General features: G+C 39.4%; 1 protein-coding gene across 1 annotated transcript in view; it reads right to left on the bottom strand.

Moving 5' to 3' along the window:
* Positions 1-20177, bottom strand: part of DOK6 (docking protein 6) — a 172626-nt gene that overhangs the window by 91847 nt on the left and 60602 nt on the right. The window contains exon 2 of the mRNA XM_083450221.1: positions 6392-6499. Coding sequence (XP_083306347.1) covers positions 6392-6499 — 108 coding nt within the window. The remainder of the gene's footprint in view (positions 1-6391; positions 6500-20177) is intronic.

The raw sequence follows: 20177 nt of genomic DNA, 5'->3' as shown, positions 1-20177 counted from the left end.
CCCGCTGGAGCGGTACCTATTTATCTAATTGCACTTTGACGTGCTTTTGAACTGCTAGGTTGGCAGGAGCTGGGACCGAGCAATGGGAGCTCACCCCGTCACGGGGACCTTCTGGTCGGCAAGTCCTAGGCTCTGTGGTTTAACCCACAGCGCCACCTGCGTCCCCAAAATGAGTAACTAGACTTCATTAAAAACAAAACAGTAGCCTACATCAGGATCTGAGTTAAAGAAACAATGAAATCCCAGATTCCCCTCCTTGCTGGTTATAATGTACTAATGTGCTATGGTAAAAACAATGATCTCCACAGACATTAGCTCCAATGTGAACAACTGAAGAGCATATGGTATCTCTGGTGGCTGCATAAATGGTTTGATGATTTCTCAATTAACCAAAAACCGTATCAGAGACATATATTTTTTTATTTAGGTCCCCCCCCCCCCCGATCCAGTTATTCTTGATACCAGGTCAAGTTGCAAAGCACATAAATAAACACAACACATAATAATACAAAAGAGCACCTGATAAATCTAATACTCATATCAATTAAAATTTATAAAACCAACCATTGCTGTGGGTAGCTCCATAGCATTTCAACACTTAAAAGCTTGACAAATAAACCAGTATTGGGCTGATGCTGAATAGATCACCAGCTGAACATTCAAGAAGAGGATGTTCCACAGTCAGGATGCCACCAGTGAGAAAGATGGTTCTTATGATGCTATCAGAGGCGGATTTAGGAGAGAGCAAATGGTTTGGACGCACTGCGTGCAGAGCCTTGGAGATGTCACCACTATGATTTAGAATGGCGTGTGAGAGGCGGAGGGTGCTGCTGAAATTTGAGACCCCAAGATCTGCCACTGATGTCACACAATGCACCAGTTCAGGACATGAGACAGCTATGCTATACTTGCGGCCACAGTAATTTTTTTTTAAGCCACAGTTAATTGTACGCAATGCAACAGCCACAAATATAGCTTCCATATGTATGCACTGGTTCACATGAACCAGGTTCATTTAGAACAAGGGTCAGCAAACTTTTTCAGCAGGGGGCCAGTCCACTTGTGGGGGGGGGGCAGACTATATTTTTGGGGGGGAAATGAATGAATTCCTATGCCCCTCAAATAACCCAGAGATGCATTATAAATAAAAGCACACATTCTACTCATGTAAAAACACGCTGATTCCTGGACCATCCATGGGCCAGATTTAGAAGGCATTTGGGCCGGATCCGGCCCCCGGGCCTTAGTCTGCCTACCCATGATTTAGAACCTCCCCAAAGAGCTTCTTATGATCCTGCAGCCTCTGTGGTTGTCTTCCTCATACATTAGTTACAGTAAAACAGTTCAAGACCTGCTGGGACAAAAACTAAAAATGAAGCATGTAATCTGAAAAATGCAACCAGAAAGAGTTAAATATGCTTGATGCTTTGAGGTAGCTCCTCCTTTAATTGCCATTAACGGTGGCTGCTTTAGTACAAGTCATTTCAATTGTCTCTTTTTTCACCTGCTTTCAAATTAAGTGAGATTTATTGGTTGATGATGTGAAAATTCTTTTAGTTTAATTGTCATAAGGGATGAATTTGTTTTGAATATGTTATGAGTGTGTACAGATCCATTTTCAAGCCTAATGCATTTTTAATAACTTTTTCCATCTGCAAATGATTTGCATTTTAAATTTCTCTCTGCAACAAACTAAAACAAAAATATGAATAGATTTTAGAAAATTTGTCATAATAAATGTTTATTTTTATTTTTTCTGCAAGTATCTTTTTTTTTTAGTCAACATATCAAATGTTTTATCAACCTTGAAAGTGCCCATAAAAAGACTGGTACATTGGCAGGATAATCCTATAAACAAAAAGCTTGTGCTAAATTTAAGTTAAGGCAGGGTAAAGTACACCATATCTAAATTCTGGAACAGGACTACTGTTGACTGGAGCCAGCCTAAACTAAGGCTGGCAGAGGGAAAACAAGCCTTTAAATAGAGTTTGAGTTTCACCACCCTTTTAGCTGGCTTAATTTATGCGGGGTTCCCTGACATATAGAGGGGCTGTTAACTGAAGTAGAAAATTAGGTAAAATTAAAATACTTTGAAGAGATAAGAGAACTGGTAACAGACTGGTTACAGTATCATCAATTAAATGATATTTTTAAGACAGATAAAAAGAAAGGTTTTAGTTATGAGTTATCAAGATTTCAAAAAGATGCTTTGGAAAATAAAATAAAATTATTGTCGAAAATGTATAGTTTGCTCCTGGAATGGCATATATAAGACGAACAGGTCAAATCAGTGATGATACATCAGGCAAAAGTCTTGGGACATAATATACAAATGGCAGACTGGGAGAGGCTATGGAAAACAGATTTGAAATTCACGGCATGTTGTTCACTGAAAGAAAATGATATGAAAATGATATACCGGTGCTATTTGACTCATGTTAAGTTAGCAAAGATGTATAGAAGAAGTACAAATACTTACTGGAAATCTAAAGATAACAATGTGGTGGATGTGTAAAGTAATTGAAAATTAATGGGAGATGATATGTAATGTAATGAAAAAATGTTTAAAATAACTTTTGTTAACCCCCCCCCCCCCCGAAGCTTTCTTATTAGGAATTATAGGTACTGAGATACCAAAGGATCAGAAAAGACTGTTTATGTATCCGACAACAGCCATATGCCCAGAGATGGAAGGAAGGGACAAGCCTGACCAGAGAAGAATGGCAAACCACTTTGATGGACTGCTGAGATGGCAAAATTAACTGGGAAGCTCAGAAATAAAGAAGACAAGATTGGGAAAAGTTTATAATTTATCTATGAGACCACTGTAAGCAGGTTAAAACACTAGCAGGATTTTAACCACACTTATAAACAAACACAAAGTATGGATCATTTAGAAGGATAAAAATCTGGATAAGTATTGATATGCAGTTGTAAATATTATCATTAGGACCCATGGAAGGAATGGGGCCGGAGTCATGAGATTCAGAGTAATCTCGATTTTTTATTTTAAACTGTTTTTGTTGTATGTTTATACTCTCTCTCTCATCTATCTATCATCTATCTATCATCTATCTATCATCTATCTATCATCTATCTATCTATCTATCTATCTATCTATCATCTATCTATCTATCTATCTATCTATCTATCTATCTATCTCTATCATCTATCTATCTATCTATCATCTATCTATCTATCTATCTCTATCTATCTATCTATCTATCTATCTATATCTATCTATCTATCTATCTATATCTATCTATCTATCTATCTATCTATCTATCTATCTATCTATCTATCTATATCTATCATCTATCTATCAATCATCTATCTATCTATCCATCCATCCTTCTATCTATCCATCCATCCATCCATCCATCTATCTATCATCTATCTCTAACTAACCTTACGCTGGGTTCCCAGATCATGTCACCATGCTGAGCAGGTTTAGAATCCATCCTAAGTCACCCTGTCACATTCTCATCATGCTCCCACCATGCCCCTTTTTCAGGACTTATACCACCTTAAAATCTGCTAGGCTTCACTAAGCCAACCAGACTGAGGACAGGGGATATATGCTGCTGTATCTCTGGCAAAGTAGAGAATAGGGAGTTACACCGGCATAGCCCAACTGCACTGGGATTCTCCTAGTTTAGCTGAAGATCCAATGGATCCTAATCACATTCATCTGGGCAGATCTTGCTACAGGACTGCTCCCTTACTTGCTTTCTATTATGGCATCAGTGCAACAGAAACCTGCCTCAGGATTATGGGTTAATTTAGGCATGGCCAAAGAATCATGTAACCCCAGTGGATATTTTTTTTTTACCATATAGAGATCCCTATACCTGCTGTTGAAATATCCAATGGTTTCAGGAGAGGTTTGCTATATAGGTATGAGGTGTATATCTTACTATTTGAGAAATTACAAGTCCAAAACTCATTTCAGCATACAGAATTAGTCATAAGCCATTATTTCTCTCTCACACCTTTTATATGTCCATTGAGTTTCCATACTAGATATAGTATGATACTAGATATACTAGATATAGGATAGTAGGACCTGTAAATTCTGTTAATTCCAGTAATCATTTGTCAAAAGCAGTCTCTCTCTGTGTACACAACTCAAAATCACTATGTTGTTTGATACAAGTTATTTAAGACTTTCAACAAATCTGACATATTCTTACAATTGTATTGATTTATGACTTTGTTTCTGCCTTGAGCACCCAAGAAAACATCTTTACAACACCAGTAAAACGTAATTGTTTGATGGTGCTGTCCAGGCATAGTGTTACAATCTTAAAATATTTATTTGCCAGTATAGAAAACACAAAGCACAGGTCTTGTTCAACATATTTATATATGATAAAGGCATTGAGAAGATGCTCATCAAATTTGCAGATCACAGCAAACTGGGAGGGGTAGCCAATGCTGCTACTGATCATGGAATCAGGATTCAAGATGACCTTAACAGATTGGAGAACTGGGCAAAAACTAACAAAATGAATTTCAATAGGGACAAATATAAGAACTAGATGCACACTTGTAAGATGGAGGACACCTGGCTTAGACTACTCTTGTTTTACTCTACCAGGCTTAAACTGGTTCACCGAGCAATAGTCCCACCACTACAGAACGGAGCTTGGATCTGGTTTAATGTTAAGCCGGTTTAACCTACACCAGCTTGCCTTACATCTGTTTCTTGTGAGTAAGCTATCAGTGGCTACTGGCCACAATGACTAAGCTCCTCAGCCGGAGGCTTCTGAATACCAGTTGTTGAAAACTGCAGGAGGGGAGAGTGGCCTGATTCAGAAAACCTTTCTTTTGTTCTTACGTAATGCCATTCATAAAGAAAGCCAGAAAATCAGCCTGCTCTACAATGTTTCATAGTCCTGATATTTACAGCAAAATTCCTTAGCAATGGTGCTGCCTGCCGAGTGCCAAAGCTTATAGAGTTGTTCCTATGTTTTGTTTTATAACTTTCTTTTCAAATGTCAAATTGGCTTAGTTTTCTTTTCAGCTGAATGTTAAGAGTTTGCGGCCCCTGCTGGCATGAGATACAAATCTTGTGGACCACCTGTCTTTTTGCAGGCACAGCTTTACCTGGTTTTGTGCTCAGGCCCACTGACAGTGGTGGACAGAGCAAGAGGCAAAGTGAGAGAGGCAAGAACACATTTTTTTACTTTTCTTCACAGTGCTTTTTCCAGTTGGAATTTGACAGGTGCTATTGCCATTATAAGATAACAAGGGAGGCTTTCATAGTGAGTCCCAGCACCTTTTCTAGAAAAATAGCACTGTTTGTACAGTAGACTAGTTTACACACACACACACACACACACACACATGCATGCACACGCACATACCCCTCCACCTTCTATCCAGGCAACTAAGCAGCATTAGCACAGTTCAAGGACACATTCCAGCCAGGCAAAAATACCCAAAAAGTATGAAACAGAGCTAGTGGGGGATATATCTTGCCTGGGTGAGTCCCAAGGGCCACATTCTCCTCCCTATGCACTTGAATGTTCCCTGTATATATATTTTAATGCTATATATAGAAAATATGCATGTCGGTGAGATGGGTTCTAACCTTTTCCACAACATATGAACTTATATGAACTTACCTTAACTTATATACACAGTGACCTTAATTAGATGGAGATATTCAAACTTTCAATATCCTGCCTATAATTTGAAGTGTGTCAGTCCACCGAAAGCTGTTTGCATATCTTGGCTTTTGCAGCAAGTTACTTTGCTACAGCTCTGAACAAAGAAGTCCTGGAAGAGCCCCAGTCTTCTTTTGTAGCAGTAAACAGCTATCAAGAGACACCTCCTCAAGATTGCTGCACAAAAGGTTGAATCAATTATAGTTGCTTTGTTGAAGTATGAGTGAAAGGATAGGTTCCATTGAAATAACATATAATCATGTATTGAGTTGCAGATGTAAGATAATCACTGTCCAAAGCCTAAACTGTAGCAAAGTGACTGCTACACATTTAAGTCTTCAAAATCCTTGCAATCTAAAGCATCCCTATGTCAGTCCGTCAATCTTTTATTGTTGTTGTTATTAGTAAAGATACGGCAGCAGGCATTTAGACACTGACACCTTCTGTTCAGGCTTCATTTGATTTTTAGGTAATTACTAAAACAAAAAGAATCCTATTCTTCACAATGGTAAAAAAAAATGAACATTAAAAAACCCCAAAGAACTGGAATCTGGTTCTTAATTTGGAAAGATGGCTCTAGTCTGAGCCTATAATGACAGCATCATGAAATGTTGCTGTCAACTTCAACAGCTTCAAAAGCAGAGAATGAAAATATTCTCTGTAATAGTTTTCTCCGCAGTAGCTCACACTACACATTTATGCAGATAATTATGACCTACCTTGTGAAAATTTCTGAAATATGCTGCCTTTTCATCTGGAAATTTTTCTAGCCTTCTGGGTCCTTTACTTGAGGCTTTCTTGAAAACCAACCAACACCTTCTGAAAATCTGCAAGGAAAATTAATGAATTATATTAATTATATTAACCTTTGGTTACACAGGGCAGTATAATTCTTAGAAACTAACATATCTGCAATCACTGGAATATGAGTTGCCAACACAAGAAAGCTTCATGCGATGGACTAGCATACAAATGTCAAATAAATGCACAAAACCCTCTTGGTCTTCTTGGTCCCTCCCCCACCAAATTGCTTTCCTGTCCCTCCCACATTGCTCTAAGGTAAGAACAACTTGGTAGATCCTAACTAAAGATCTGCTGAGTCAGTTTGACCATGTTCCAATTATTCCTGCCTAGACTTACACCTTAGATGCCTATGACATGCCAGCCATGATCCATGGGAGATGTGTGATTATGCAGGATTTTTCATGTGAGGGCAAAAGCTCCATGGAGACAGCCCTATGTGTGCCCATCTGTATATTGTAGACCCACTTCAAATTAAGGCTATGCACATATTAACTCATAAGGCGCAGGGCTAGCTTGGCACATTCAAGAAAGCTCCTCGCTTACTGCTGCAGAACAACTGAACAGGGGTTGGGTGGTGTTTGATATTTACACAAATTACACCAAGCACAACAGTGACAGTAGCTTCTTTCTTCAGATATGCTACAGATTAGAAAAGACACACACACACACACACACACACACAAATGCTTTTCAGAGTTAGTTCTTTGGAAGCTAATGATCAAATTCCATTAAATCAAGTAAAGTTGGTTTGATTAACAGTTTTGAGCATTATGGAAATTGCTATCATTATGGATTTGTTTCACCTAACCCTTTAAAATAAACAAAATACAGAGAAAAAGAAATACTAGTCTTGTCCATTAAAAATACTTTTATGTCAATGCTTTTGAATGAGTTGCTAATAAAATTGTCCAGGTGGCTACTTGATATCCCCTCCCCTCCCCTGCTTTGCAGTTGGCTTAACAAGCCATTTTCAGAGCACTGAAAAACAAAGAAGTGTTAAAAAACCAGCCCGGTCCCTAACAGAATCTAAATTAAGTCTGAGGTTTCAACAGACTAGGCAGCTGTCCCGATTAAACAGGAAATGTGCTAGCAGACTGCACTGAACTCTTCCGGTAATGGTAACTTCACCTACAAGTTTATCTCCTAGAAATAATGTTACAACATGGCAGATTTCCAGGGAAGTGAAGAGAAAGTGAATACCCTGAGGTACCACTCCTTATGTTCTTTGATATCTACTGGGCTCACGCAATGAATACCTAATTTACAGCGGTTTCACTGGTCCTTGAGTAACAACAGTCTCCTCTTATGTTCCCAGTCTCCAAGGGATTAGAATTCTGTTTCCTTTCCTCTTTGTTAATCTACCTCACTGCTGTCAACTCTGATCTTTTTATTCAACTTCTGTTCTCTTTTAACCTACTTCTTCTGTTTATCTGGAAGAGTTTGAGAAATGTGATAATCTAATAGAGAGCTTTATCAAGAGCAACACTCTTATTACAGGCATAATGAGCATATGTCTGAATTAAACACACGGTATCACACCTCCAGAAGCATTCAAGTGTAGAAAGCTGTGTTCAAATAACCACAAACGGCCACATAAGCTGCTTTTCTAGTTACCTACTCTCTTTCTGTCTAAGCTTGGAGGATGTAAGATCTGTAGGTTTCTTTATGCATAAGATAGAAAGCCTTCTGTGTCATGATAATATTTTACTTAATTGGCAGCAGAAAACTATGAACAGCAGTGTGCCCACTTATTCTTTTAACTATATGCCGCAAGTGACAGGATACATTTTTGGCATACAAATTCCAGAACATGCATGTGTAAAACTACCAGCAGTTACTTCTTAATATGATAACTATGGGAACTCATTCCTACATGTGAAAACTTTTGGGTCAATAAATTCTGCTCTCTGATACCAGATAAACTGAGTGTTTGAGGTTACACATTGGTAACAGATGATATCTGCCCCCACACAGGTACACTTTTATTATTTTTTCACATGTTTCTTATCCTGGGACTGACCCTTGGCATGACTTTGCTCAAAGTAAACCTGATACTGCAGTCTTGTGTATATGATATATTTTAATGGAATTTAGGGTGTCTGATATCTTATATCCACTCTATGAAAGTCCTCAACAGAATCTTCATATAAATCATATAATTATAAATTCTCCATACCCTATAAGCGTCAAAGAGAACTGACCCTTCATAGCTTAAAGGAGGGGGAAGGAATTGTAGGTAAACTGAGCACAATCCACAGAGCCTTGCCAAGTTCTCTTTCTTGTTGGCCCTGTGGACCTGTCAGCCATATTGTGAGCTCTCAAGGTTGAGCTGCCAGCTAGTTTGTCTTCCTGGTACAATGGAGCCACAGAACAAGATGAGTCACTGTCAGGTGGCAACAATATTCCAAGCTTCCAGAGCTGCCAAGCAAGAGGGTGTGGCAGTCTACCAGGCTGTGGCCAATCCTTTAAACCAGTGATGAAGAACCTATGGCCCTCCAGATGTTGGACTTCCCATCAGCTCCAGCCAGCATGATGACAGTTGTAGTTCAACAACATCTGTTTTTAAGCGATACAGAGAGCTACTGTCTCATTGCTTAAAGGACCACAGAAAATGAAACTGGTTTCATAGAAAATCTGTCCTTAATCACAGATTCTCCAAGTCAAATACCAGAGAATGAGACCCACAGGAGGCAGGCTATCTGAATTGCATTGTTTTCAACCAATGTAACATATTGGCACATGTACTCAGACATACTATGCACTGAGAACAAGTATTGTGTAGTGGTCAGAGTGTTGAAGTAGAGTAGGGGAGAAGCAACTCCCCATTCAGGCACAGAGTTCAACTTGTGACTTTCCGTCTCTCAACCTAATGTGGCTCATAGGGTTGTTGTGAGGGTAAGGTAATGGGAACCATATATGCTGCCTTGAACTGCTGGGAGTAAAGGAAGGGAAAAAATGAATGATGTCAACAGTTTTAAAGAAAATTTACGCTCAGATGCTTTTTCAAGTGTACATTCCACTGAAAGCAATGCAGTGTGAATAGATAGGCACTCCTATGCAAATTGCAAAAAGATCTACATTTTTAGAATATATGCTGAATATATGTTCTCCAAGTGTGTTTATGCAAAAAATTCCTGCTCTAATAAAAGTTCATTCTCATTGATTTCAGCTGAGAAATAAGTTCTAAATGTTTGTTAAAAAGAAAAGAACACATCTCAGAGCTTTGAACAGGCAATTTTTGTAAACTTTAATAAATAATTAATAAGGCCAGTAAGATAGGCACCACTGATACATAGTAAATGAATGCGTATTTTACACAAGACATCTTGTTGTCACACAGAAACCTGCTTAATTATTCAGGAACAGTTAACTTATTCTTTTATCCCTGGCCTAGTTTTAGCTGCCATTGGTTGTAATCAAATACAGATCAGATACTGTGGGAGATTGCTGATAATGTTTAGCAACTGTAGAAGAATTCAGTTTCAGCCTTTAAATAGGCAAGAGAAATGCTGCAACTACACCCCTTTTAGCTATGTTTCCTGAAAGATGTTTTACACGTGGATTGTAATGATTGTCCCCACAAAAATTTTACATTTTGTAATAGCACACATGAAATCCCTTTAATGGATATTTAACTAGAAAGAACAACCCACAACCAATTGCTTCAGTGTGGAGTGACCCTGTTTAGGCCTCCCTCTAGTCCTGGCCTTTATTTCCCATCTTTCCCTCCCCTCCCATCTACCTAATGGTCAGCCAGCATTTTGTAGCTACAAAGCGTGCCAAGTTCACATGGACTGGGTTTTTGGGAAGCGGGGGAGCTTTTAGGAAGTTTATTTATTTCTGCAAAGCCTGGAGTTGCCCCAGTGGGGAATTCTCTCCGGCTTGCTTTGAAACATTCATTCATTTTCCAGGAATTTTCTAAGTCACCAAAGTTATTGCCTAAAACTACAACTTGCAGTAGTAAATTCTATAGTACAGGGGTGGCCGACTCCCAAGAGACTGCAATCTACTCACAGAGTTAAAGACTGGCAGTGATCTACCCCCTTTTGGGGGTTCAGGTCAAAATTGTTTTTTATAGGTAGGAGAGCCCTGTTTTGGGGGGTTCAGGTCAAACTTGTTGAGCTTCTTTGTGGGGAGCCAGTGATATACCAGTGAGCTACCACAGACGTTCAGTGATCTACCAGTACATCACGATCAACCTGTTGGATGTGCCTGCTATAGTACAGGCATCCCTTCCCCCCCACTTATGCATGATTGACTTGTGCATGACCACATATATGCACGGTGCCAGAAAATCATTAAATAATTTAATCCATACCAGGAAATGGAGGGAGAGAGCTGGAGAGTCCTTGTGGCTCACAGGGAGGACAACAATGAGGGTTGAGAAGAGACTGGAGGCACAGTGGGGCTTTGTCTTAGGCTGCTCAGCCTCCGTGCCTAACAGCTGATGTCTATGGTAATGCAGCATCAGCAGTCACTTTCCCATGCACCCTCCAGCCTCCTTCTAGCCCCAGAGCTTCAATTCCAGTTGTAGATATTTTTTGGTACAGCATTTTTGACCTGGATTGTAGAGAGAGTGGCAGAGAGGGCATTTAATGGGTGTTTAGAGGGTGTTCCCCACTTACACGATTTTCACTCGTGCGTGCAGGGGGTCCGGAACGTAACCCCCATGTAAGTGGGGAGTCGCCTGTATAATGGTTCACTGTGTGAAGAACTATTGTCAATCCTGAACCTTAAAATTATTTTATGCATGAACCTTTCCCAATTGCATTTCCTTCTTGTTTGACAGTAGTTGCAAGAAAATGAATATGGTTGTATTAAATAACAGTGTTCACAATTCCATACAATTCCAATGTTCTTAGTTCCAGTTTTTTTGTGCTTTGAATATTTCCCCCATCTATAAAATCGTATTTTTTCCTTCTTCAATGCCATTTTTCATTCTAGTGAAATGGCACTTATTTTGTTATAAAGGCTTAATACATTTGCATGATATTGGACACCTGTTATCTGACAAGATAAATGTTGTTTACCACAATGAAAGTGTGTCATACTATGAGAACACATAATTATTGGGAAACTGCTTCCTCCTTTTGAGGCTTCAGAATTGAAAATGCTGACCTTCACATGCAAAGTAAAACACAATATTTATGCTGAAAGATGGTAGCTATCTACTTAAATCTCAAGTATTGTATGTTGGGAGCAAAGGGATTTGTCAAAATAAATATTACATTATCCAAACCATGCATCAGAATATCTTAAACCAAAGCAGAGATTCTGAATGGAATAATAATCACAGCCACCTGTTCTAAGCCACTGAAGGACAAAAATTCAATCACTTTTACAGCTCTAATTTAGAGAGTTACAAGCTTAAAATGAGCCCTGGGGCCAATAAACTTATTTTTATGTTAACAATAGCTGGTACAAGAGTGCTTTGCACATCTAACCTTATTTCCGCGAGTCCTGTCATACTGAACCCTTTTATTCAGTGACAGTATTCTTACCATCATGTCATCTTCTGGTCTTTAGAATGACAAGATAGGTGGAAATAGAGGCTGTTTACTACGGGATTTAGTAAATCCCATCACCTACAACAACATTTTAAAGCCTGAACATTTTTATTGAAAATGAAAACTGAATATGAAAGCTAGCTATAGTACAAAGCAAGTTTATTGTCTCCCAGTCCCCACTTTAATACCTCCCAATACTTTTATATCATGATAGGGCACAATTGACTTGTTTCCATAGTGTGTCAAATAAGTCCTCAAACCCTGTATATCAGGAAGTCCTTCTTTCTGCCTTGAATGCACTTGGTAATTCAGTCTCCCTAAGCCTCAGCCTCACATCTGCAGTATGAGTTTGATCACACTGACATTTGTTACAGTATTTTTTGCATAGATAACAAAATCATAATCAACATGATCATAATCAACATGGCTCCTCCAGACATCTTTGTTGAGCATTCATCCTGATTTTCTTGAAGAAAACTTAGGCAGAGGTTTGACTATGTGCTCGTCCACACTTTGCTTTTCCAGCACCTAGAAAGCATGGTCTGTTAAGTTTTCCACTTGCCCCAGCTTTCTTGCCACAAATCTGAGTAGTTTTTCATTTGCCCCACTGCCTTCCCCAGGGAAAGCAGTGCTTTGCCGCTGAATCAGGGCAGACATCAGTCTGTGGAAAACTCGATTGACATTTGCTCTGATTCAGCAGTAAGGAGCAGGTTTCTCCTGGGGAAAGTGGCGGGACAAGCACAAGTGTGGGCAAGTCCTATGTCCAGGCTTTATTAATTATCCATGCTGATTTGTTTGGTGGGAAGTTATACAGCAAAGCGTGTTCTCCTTCAGGGAGAGCACGTGTTGCGGTGGGGTCTACTGAGCCACCCCTCTGTTACCAGGCAAGGTCTCTAAAGATGGCCTGGGGCAGTGATTGGTTCACTGGGTTGCTGGGGTAAAAGTTATGTTGCAATTTTGGTGGGAGGGGTAAAAAGGTTTAAATACTCTGCACGCAGCCTTGTACTTTCTCTTTTGCTGCGTGCAACGGATCACCCGCCCACCCGCCCTAGAGTAAGGGGTTGTTGCGTTGACCTTGCTATTGCCTGTCATGGGGTCGTCTGCCTTTGAGCAGGGGCCTGGTAGGAATTTTTCCACCTGGCAAATTGGCTGGCTGGGTGGTTTTTGCCTACTGCGTAGCAAATCATCACAACTTGTAAGGTTGTGGTTAGGCATTGGTTATAAATCTGGTGGAGGAGGGGTCAGGATAGGCTGTGCCTGCCCCTCCATGGTTGCTGCGGAAAGGGAATTCCGTTGGAGGAGGGGTCAGGATAGGCTGTGCCTGCCCCTCCATGGTTGCTGCAGAAAGGGAATTCCGTTAAAGGAATCCTGGGGCTTGCCATCTTTTCGTCCAATCCCTGGAATGGGACTAGGGCCGGCAAGCCTTCGGGGAGCAGGCGGGTGAGAGTTGAGGGTCTGTGTCTCAGCTCCAATTCCTCCCCGACTTGCTTTCCCCCGCACTGTCTTTCGGTGGTGCCCGGAAGTCAGTTCTGTCCCCAGGCGGGGGGACAGATAGTCTTAACCAATGCCTAAACAACCACTCACGGTTTGTATTTGAATAAAGTTGTGGCCAAAATCATGCCAAAAATCTTAAACAAAAATTACGTGTCTGTTGTGAGTTATTTGGGGGGTGGATTGGGGACCTCGACACGCAATGATAATTCATCCTGATTTGCTTGTGATGTTCATCCCATACTTTTCAGTTCATTTCCACATCACTTGCCTAACCACAAAAAGTACATTTGTTGACTCAGAGTGCTTCAATCCACTTTATATTCCGTAATAATACATTGGTAAAAGTGAATGGATAAGTAGACGATGCTCTTTCCTTTTGTATCACAACAATAACTAACATTGAGGGACATGAATTTGGGGGAAGGAAGGGGGCATCAATGTTGTTTCTTGGTGAAGGTGGCAAGAATGGGAAGAAGCAACACTCCAAAAAGCATAATAACAACAAGAATAATTTGGCTGGGTTTCCCAAGAGCAAGATAATGCCTTTTTCAATATGTTATTATACTGAATCCCAAAAGCTATTGCTACCTTCCTCTATTGTCATTAGACCTCCTCTTCCCCCCTTTTATGGTAATGTCATGCCTGGTATTCTACAAGTGATTTTCTTCTCCACAAGGTACTGTTTTGGTTGGAGAGGAACTTATTTGTGCAGTGCAGCACAGGGTCTCCCAATACTTTTTGGCATCTGAAGCGAACTACAAGACCACAAAATGGCACTCCTCTCTTCACCAGGGAAAAAGGGTTAAGTACCTAAGGAAGAAGCGGGGGAAGGAAGAACTACATTCAGATCTGCTGCCCCTGGGGATCCTGCTGCCTGAAGTGGCCACTTCATCTTGCCTGATGGGTGGGCTGGCCCTGGTCCAGCATCATGAAATCACTTCCTCTCCATCCCTCTGCCCAGATCAGCGCTATGACGGGGTGCAAAATAATTTGCTCTTCAGATTGTATGAGGATTGGAGAGGGTGATTTCCCTTCCCACTTCAATGCTGGGCAGGGCAGAAGGACTTCAGGCTGGGCAGTGTAGAAAGACCACTTCAGGCCAGCCCAGTTTTACTTCCAGTTCCTTCAATCTTTCTGCAGCAATGGATGTGAAGAGAGGAACATATGGTTGTGGATTTCAGGCATGGAGCCAGGGTGGGAGTCATCCAACCCCAACCATAATTATGGCAGAACGGAGCTACCCTAGTCTTCGCTTTAAATAATAGTAACTTGGTGGTTTCAAACAGAGGAGAAACAGTTGATTTCTTATTGCAGGCATTTACATTAATAAGGTTGTTGGTCTGGTTCATCCCAAATACGTATATCATCTTGTGTCTTAATTAGGCTGTGGGGGCAGAATGGATTTCCTCCATTGTAGGTATCTCTTCTGAGATTATCCTCATAAACAACAATAGCCAGTATCTTTACTATAATAATGTGAATTAGAAAGTCAGAATACCTGACCCTGTTGGGGTTGTGTAAGAAATCTGCTACAATCCATTGTATTTAATCATTTATAGGAAGTGAATTTTGCTTTAGTGAACACTTCTTCATGCAGAACTGGAGGAATCCTTATTAGAATTCAGATCCTATTTGATACCAATCGAGCTGAAAAAGAAAAGATAAGGGAAAGAGGATTTGGCCCAGAGGGATCATTACATTCATGAATGTCACTGCTTCAGCACTATCTTTAAAGTCTAATAATATATCAGATAGTTTTTGACGTGTCTTTTGAGCTGCTTTATTTATAAGGCAAGAGTCAACTGGCTCACAATAGGCAATAGTGCTTAAAAAGCTTCCAAAGGAGATGTGCATTTTACAGTAAAAAGGAGTTATGAATGAACTCACAGGAAAGGCTAAAAAATAATAATCCCAGATAAGAAGAACTCAACTCAGACTCTTGGGAGAGAGAGTTTTGCTTTTTGTTGTTTTTCTTTATCTTTCAGGGGAGAAGAAAAGTAAACAATTACAGCCCGCGAATGAACAAGAATAAAATAATCTTATATTTCTAAACACAGGTTTCAGGGTTAAGCTGTAAACCAAAGTTTAAGGATAGAACTAGCCACTATGAAAGATGGGTGCTTATTGATAAAAACAGCTCTGGACATTTTCTCCTCTCCTCTTCCTAAAATGTCCAGTAAAACAAACAAAACATATGGTAATGAAAGCTTACTGCTTTATGTCACATCATCAGTGGCGTAGCGTGGGTTGTCACCACCCGGTGCAAGGCAAGTAATTTGCGCCCCCCAACCCGTGGATTTTAGTAGGGGCAGAGAGCTGCGAGTGCTAGCACGCCCCCCCAGATGTTGCGCCCGGTGCGGCCGGCCCCCCTGCACCTCCCACGCTACGCCAGTGCACATCATGTTCACTGAAATGATGCTGGATCTTACCCACAGAGATCAGAATGAAATGCATGCCCACAAATAAATTAGATGAATGAAAGTGAACCTATATTTGCCCAATTTGTTTTCTTTTTATAAATTATGCAGAGGACTTGAGACAGACACAATCCTTTGACCTTTCCAGTGCAAGAGTGTTTAACAGGAAGCTTAGTATGCTTAGTATCTACACTGGAAACAGCAAATCTGACATTGCTAAGGAAACAATATGGGTTTTAAATAACTGATAATGATGTAAAATTAAATTATATCATAGTCTCATTTGTTAGACAGATGCAGGAGAGAGCAAATTCAGGTATCTCTCATTAAAAAGCTCTGTTAAGGGAAAAATATGAGATTAATCTCTATCTCTCTTTTCAGTCCTTATTTTTCTATTTCCTGATAATTAACCAATTATTTATTACTGCATTTATATCCTACCTTCGCTCTGAAGAGTTCAAGGTGCCATTTGTGCACCCCAAATATTATCCTCATAACAACCCAGTGGTGTGGACTAGGCTAAGAATTGGTGACTGTCCCCAAGTCGCCCAGTGAGTTTCATGGCTGAGTGGGGATTTGAATCCTGGTCTGGGTCCAACACTAAAGCTGTTGACTTGCCGTCTTCTCTTATCCAATGACTGTTACCTTAGAAATCTTCAGGAAGGTCCTTTGTCAAATGTTTTTGAAGTCCAAGTAAATAATGAAGCTGTACTGGCTAGCTGTCATGGTTCTTACAAAACTATATATTTGAGCAGCAGTGACGGTATTTTTCCAACCAGTTCTGTGTGGACTTGGTCAGATTTAAAACCTCTCATTTAGCAGCCATATACATTTACAGGTATCACATTTGAAATATTCACAGGAATATGCTTCTAAGAGAATGCATAATTCTGGCTGCTGCTTTCCCCTCCTTTCCTCACCTTCAAAGAAGGAAAAAATGTTCACTTAACCACAGTGAATTAGGAGTGCTCCTTTGAATTTAATAGGTAAAAAGTAAAAATCTCATAGTGAGCTATTATCTGCTACTTCTTGGTACCATGCAGACATATCAAAATCCTCTAGAATGTTTGCAGTTTAATATGTCAATGGTCTTTGGGAAGCTTTAATCTTCCTAAAGTACCGTAAGTTTGGTAGACAATAATTGTCCCTTCAGAGATGTTATGTGGAATCAAAGAATTGTGATTCTACATATAAAATAAATACATTTTCTATCTTACTGAAATCCTGCACTGTCAACCCTTTAAAAGTCATTCAGACCGCCTGTGTTTCATTTAAAACAGGCTGAAAACCACACTGCACTGGAACTAGAATGGAAAGAAACTGTTTCTTTACTATGCTACTCTACACTGTAATTTGTGTTAACTGTTTTCAATTGTTGCAACCTGCCCAAGGCTGGTTAATAGATAATAAACCATGATTAAATAATAAATGATAATAAAAAAATACATAGACATAAATGATGGTTGATTAATAAATAAATAAATAATGAGGATACTATCACCCCAAATATACGGTATTAAGAATCATCACGAAAGATGAAAATATGCATTTTACAAGGTCCTTTAGAAGGGCTGAGGTCAAAACAACACAATAGGGAAATAATACTAATATATGTGTAAGATGAGATAATGCACATCTCTCTTCTTCTTCTCAGTGTAGAAGACGAAGAGCACCAACTCAGTGATAACAAGCCTAATCCAGATAGATGGTTGAACAGTTGCTCCTCACAGGGACCCAAATCCCTTGTCCAGGGTACAGGATTATGTGAAATAATGCCCTGGCAGGATGGTCTATCAGCTGCTGTTGCAGTGGCAGAGAAATGGCTGCCAGTTCCTTTGAGGTGCAGCTCTTCAGACACACATTTCTTGACACAATACCATGAGGAGAGTCCATTCAAATATCTGAACCAACCTTGTGAGTTCAGAGAGATAAAGAATTGCATCATCAAATGCTTTTTCCATTTTAGGTGCATTTGGAAAAGTTCTATTTTCATCCTTCTGTTGCCATGGCCATACAAATCCACCATTATTTAACGTCTCTTGCATTTTATTCTTTCCATGAAAAGTTGTATTTCTGTGAGCCTGCTTAAGCATGTTTACATGTAGCCATTTCTTCTCAACAACCAACCTTGTTAATGTAAATTCCATCTGGCTACTTTCCCCTGTTCTGAGAAGAGCAAGTGGGAAAACAGAATTCAGCAACATGGTGTTTCTATTAATTATTTAGCTAGGTAAAGTAATAGCATCCAGTTCTTTTTTAAAAAAAATCTATTCCTATATTTCTCAAGTACAACCATCCGAAATACAGTCAAAACTAATGGAAATGTAAAAGTATAACAATAGCATCAGTTTTAGCGACACAATGTATTTTATATATGGTTTAAATGTAAATATTCACTTTTCAGGACCAACTCAAATATGTAAAGGGGGCTGTGTGCTTACCTCTTTTCCTCTCAACATTTTTTTTTCCTGATGAAAGTCACTCCTGCCCTGTAAATGTGAATTTTCCCCTATCAGGAAAAAATATACAGAGGCAGCCTGGGTGCTCATGCTTTTGGTACCAAGCCAAATAGCAACTTCTGGACACTGGGTTTGTGGTGGTGGGGAGAACGTGTGATCTGTAAAGTCAGCAGGAGAGAGAGTTAAGCCCACTCTCCTATGTCACAGTCTGCCCTCTCCAGCTACAGCTGCACTTAGAATTCCATTTATCAACCACACTTCATGAAAATATAGCAAACAGGTATACGTACAACTGATGAAGTTGCAAAAAGATCAGTAAGAATATAAATACTGGTGGGGAAAATAAATTCATATTTCAAAGGCCTGTTTGAATAAGTCAGCTTTCGGGAGATGTCTTAAAGTATGCAGGATGATGTCTGCTCAGTCTTTACTGGCCCAGGAGTTCCACAGGAATGGCTTGGCCCCTATAAAAGACCAATTGAAACTCTGGGGCATGGGGAACCACTTGAAGTGCCCCATCAGAGGCAATGTGCACAGGTTCATATTTTGAGTTTATAGATTCTGATTGTACATAGTAACTATTACAAGTAGTAATTAAATTTCTATACCACTCTTCATCCGAGGATCACAGGGCGGTTTAAAATATAAAAACACAAAAATACATATGGATACTAATATTTTTCTTGCTGTGAAAGCTGTCTCCTTTCATTTTCAAGGTTTCTGAGGGTTTTATTGGTGGGTGTGGACCCCCTTTTTGTCCACTGCTTATTTAGGAAAATGTACAGCTTGTGCTTTTAGCAGAGATTTGCAATCAAGGGGACAGGTAAGTTTCTATAGAGATTTTTTGTATTAGTGGGACTGGAGGTATTAACTATGTATGTGTGATTAGACTAGTTATTGTTTCACCTTTATTCTTGTAGATATACCCCTACTTTAAGTCATTTGCATACTGTCTTCTCTCGTATATTATTTACTACAAAGGTATGCCTTAGTTAATGTACTGTATTTTTAATTTTCCTTATTCTACTTGTTAATTCGGTGCAATTCTGTTACAATTGATTCTGACAGCTCAATGACTAAGCTCTTTAGCGACAAAACGTCTGATTACCAGAATGATGTCCAAGTACTGGACCACTGGTATATCACAAGTGAACTCTTTATTTACTGTGTTTATAATTGTTTAAGATCAAAACAATTTTGGAAAGAAACTACTTTTGCCATTTTTATGAATGTTTATTGTTTGTTTACAGATAGTTGCCTTGGTTATATTATCTTGTGTTGATTGCAGTAGTGATTGTATCACCACCCTGTTCATTGTTTTATTTTTTAGCAGACATTTAGCAGCAATGCTTGCCTTAGCAAAGGGTTAAATGCAGGAATATAACATTTCTAGAGAGACAGCTGTTGAATTCTTAGCACTCACACAGGGATTATACATCAATTTAAAAGAGAGTACGAAACATTGTCATAGTTGTTCACAGCATAAACTACATCTGCCTTAATATGTTACTCACTTCCAACCATTAACATTTTTATTGCAGTGTCACCCAAAGTGCTAATTACCACAATCCGATGAATGTAAGATCACTTTGAAAATTATTTTGTGTTGTTGAAACCTTTTTGAATATTCAGAATCAAAACAATGTTAATTGTGCTTGGACAATGGATCCTGTCTATTTAATGATCCTGTTTTACAGTCCCCCCCCCTTTTCATTTGATAAATTGGGGGGGGGGACCTTTGGGGAGAATTGTAAATTGCAGTGGTTTTATGCAAATTGTGCACAAGTTCCTTCTAGGCCTTCCCTAGACAATTTTGGGGCTCTA

Source organism: Podarcis tiliguerta (assembly GCF_965153285.1).
Source record: "Podarcis tiliguerta genome assembly, chromosome: 7".
Taxonomy (NCBI): domain Eukaryota; kingdom Metazoa; phylum Chordata; class Lepidosauria; order Squamata; family Lacertidae; genus Podarcis; species Podarcis tiliguerta.
This window is presented reverse-complemented; position numbering and strand designations above follow the sequence as displayed.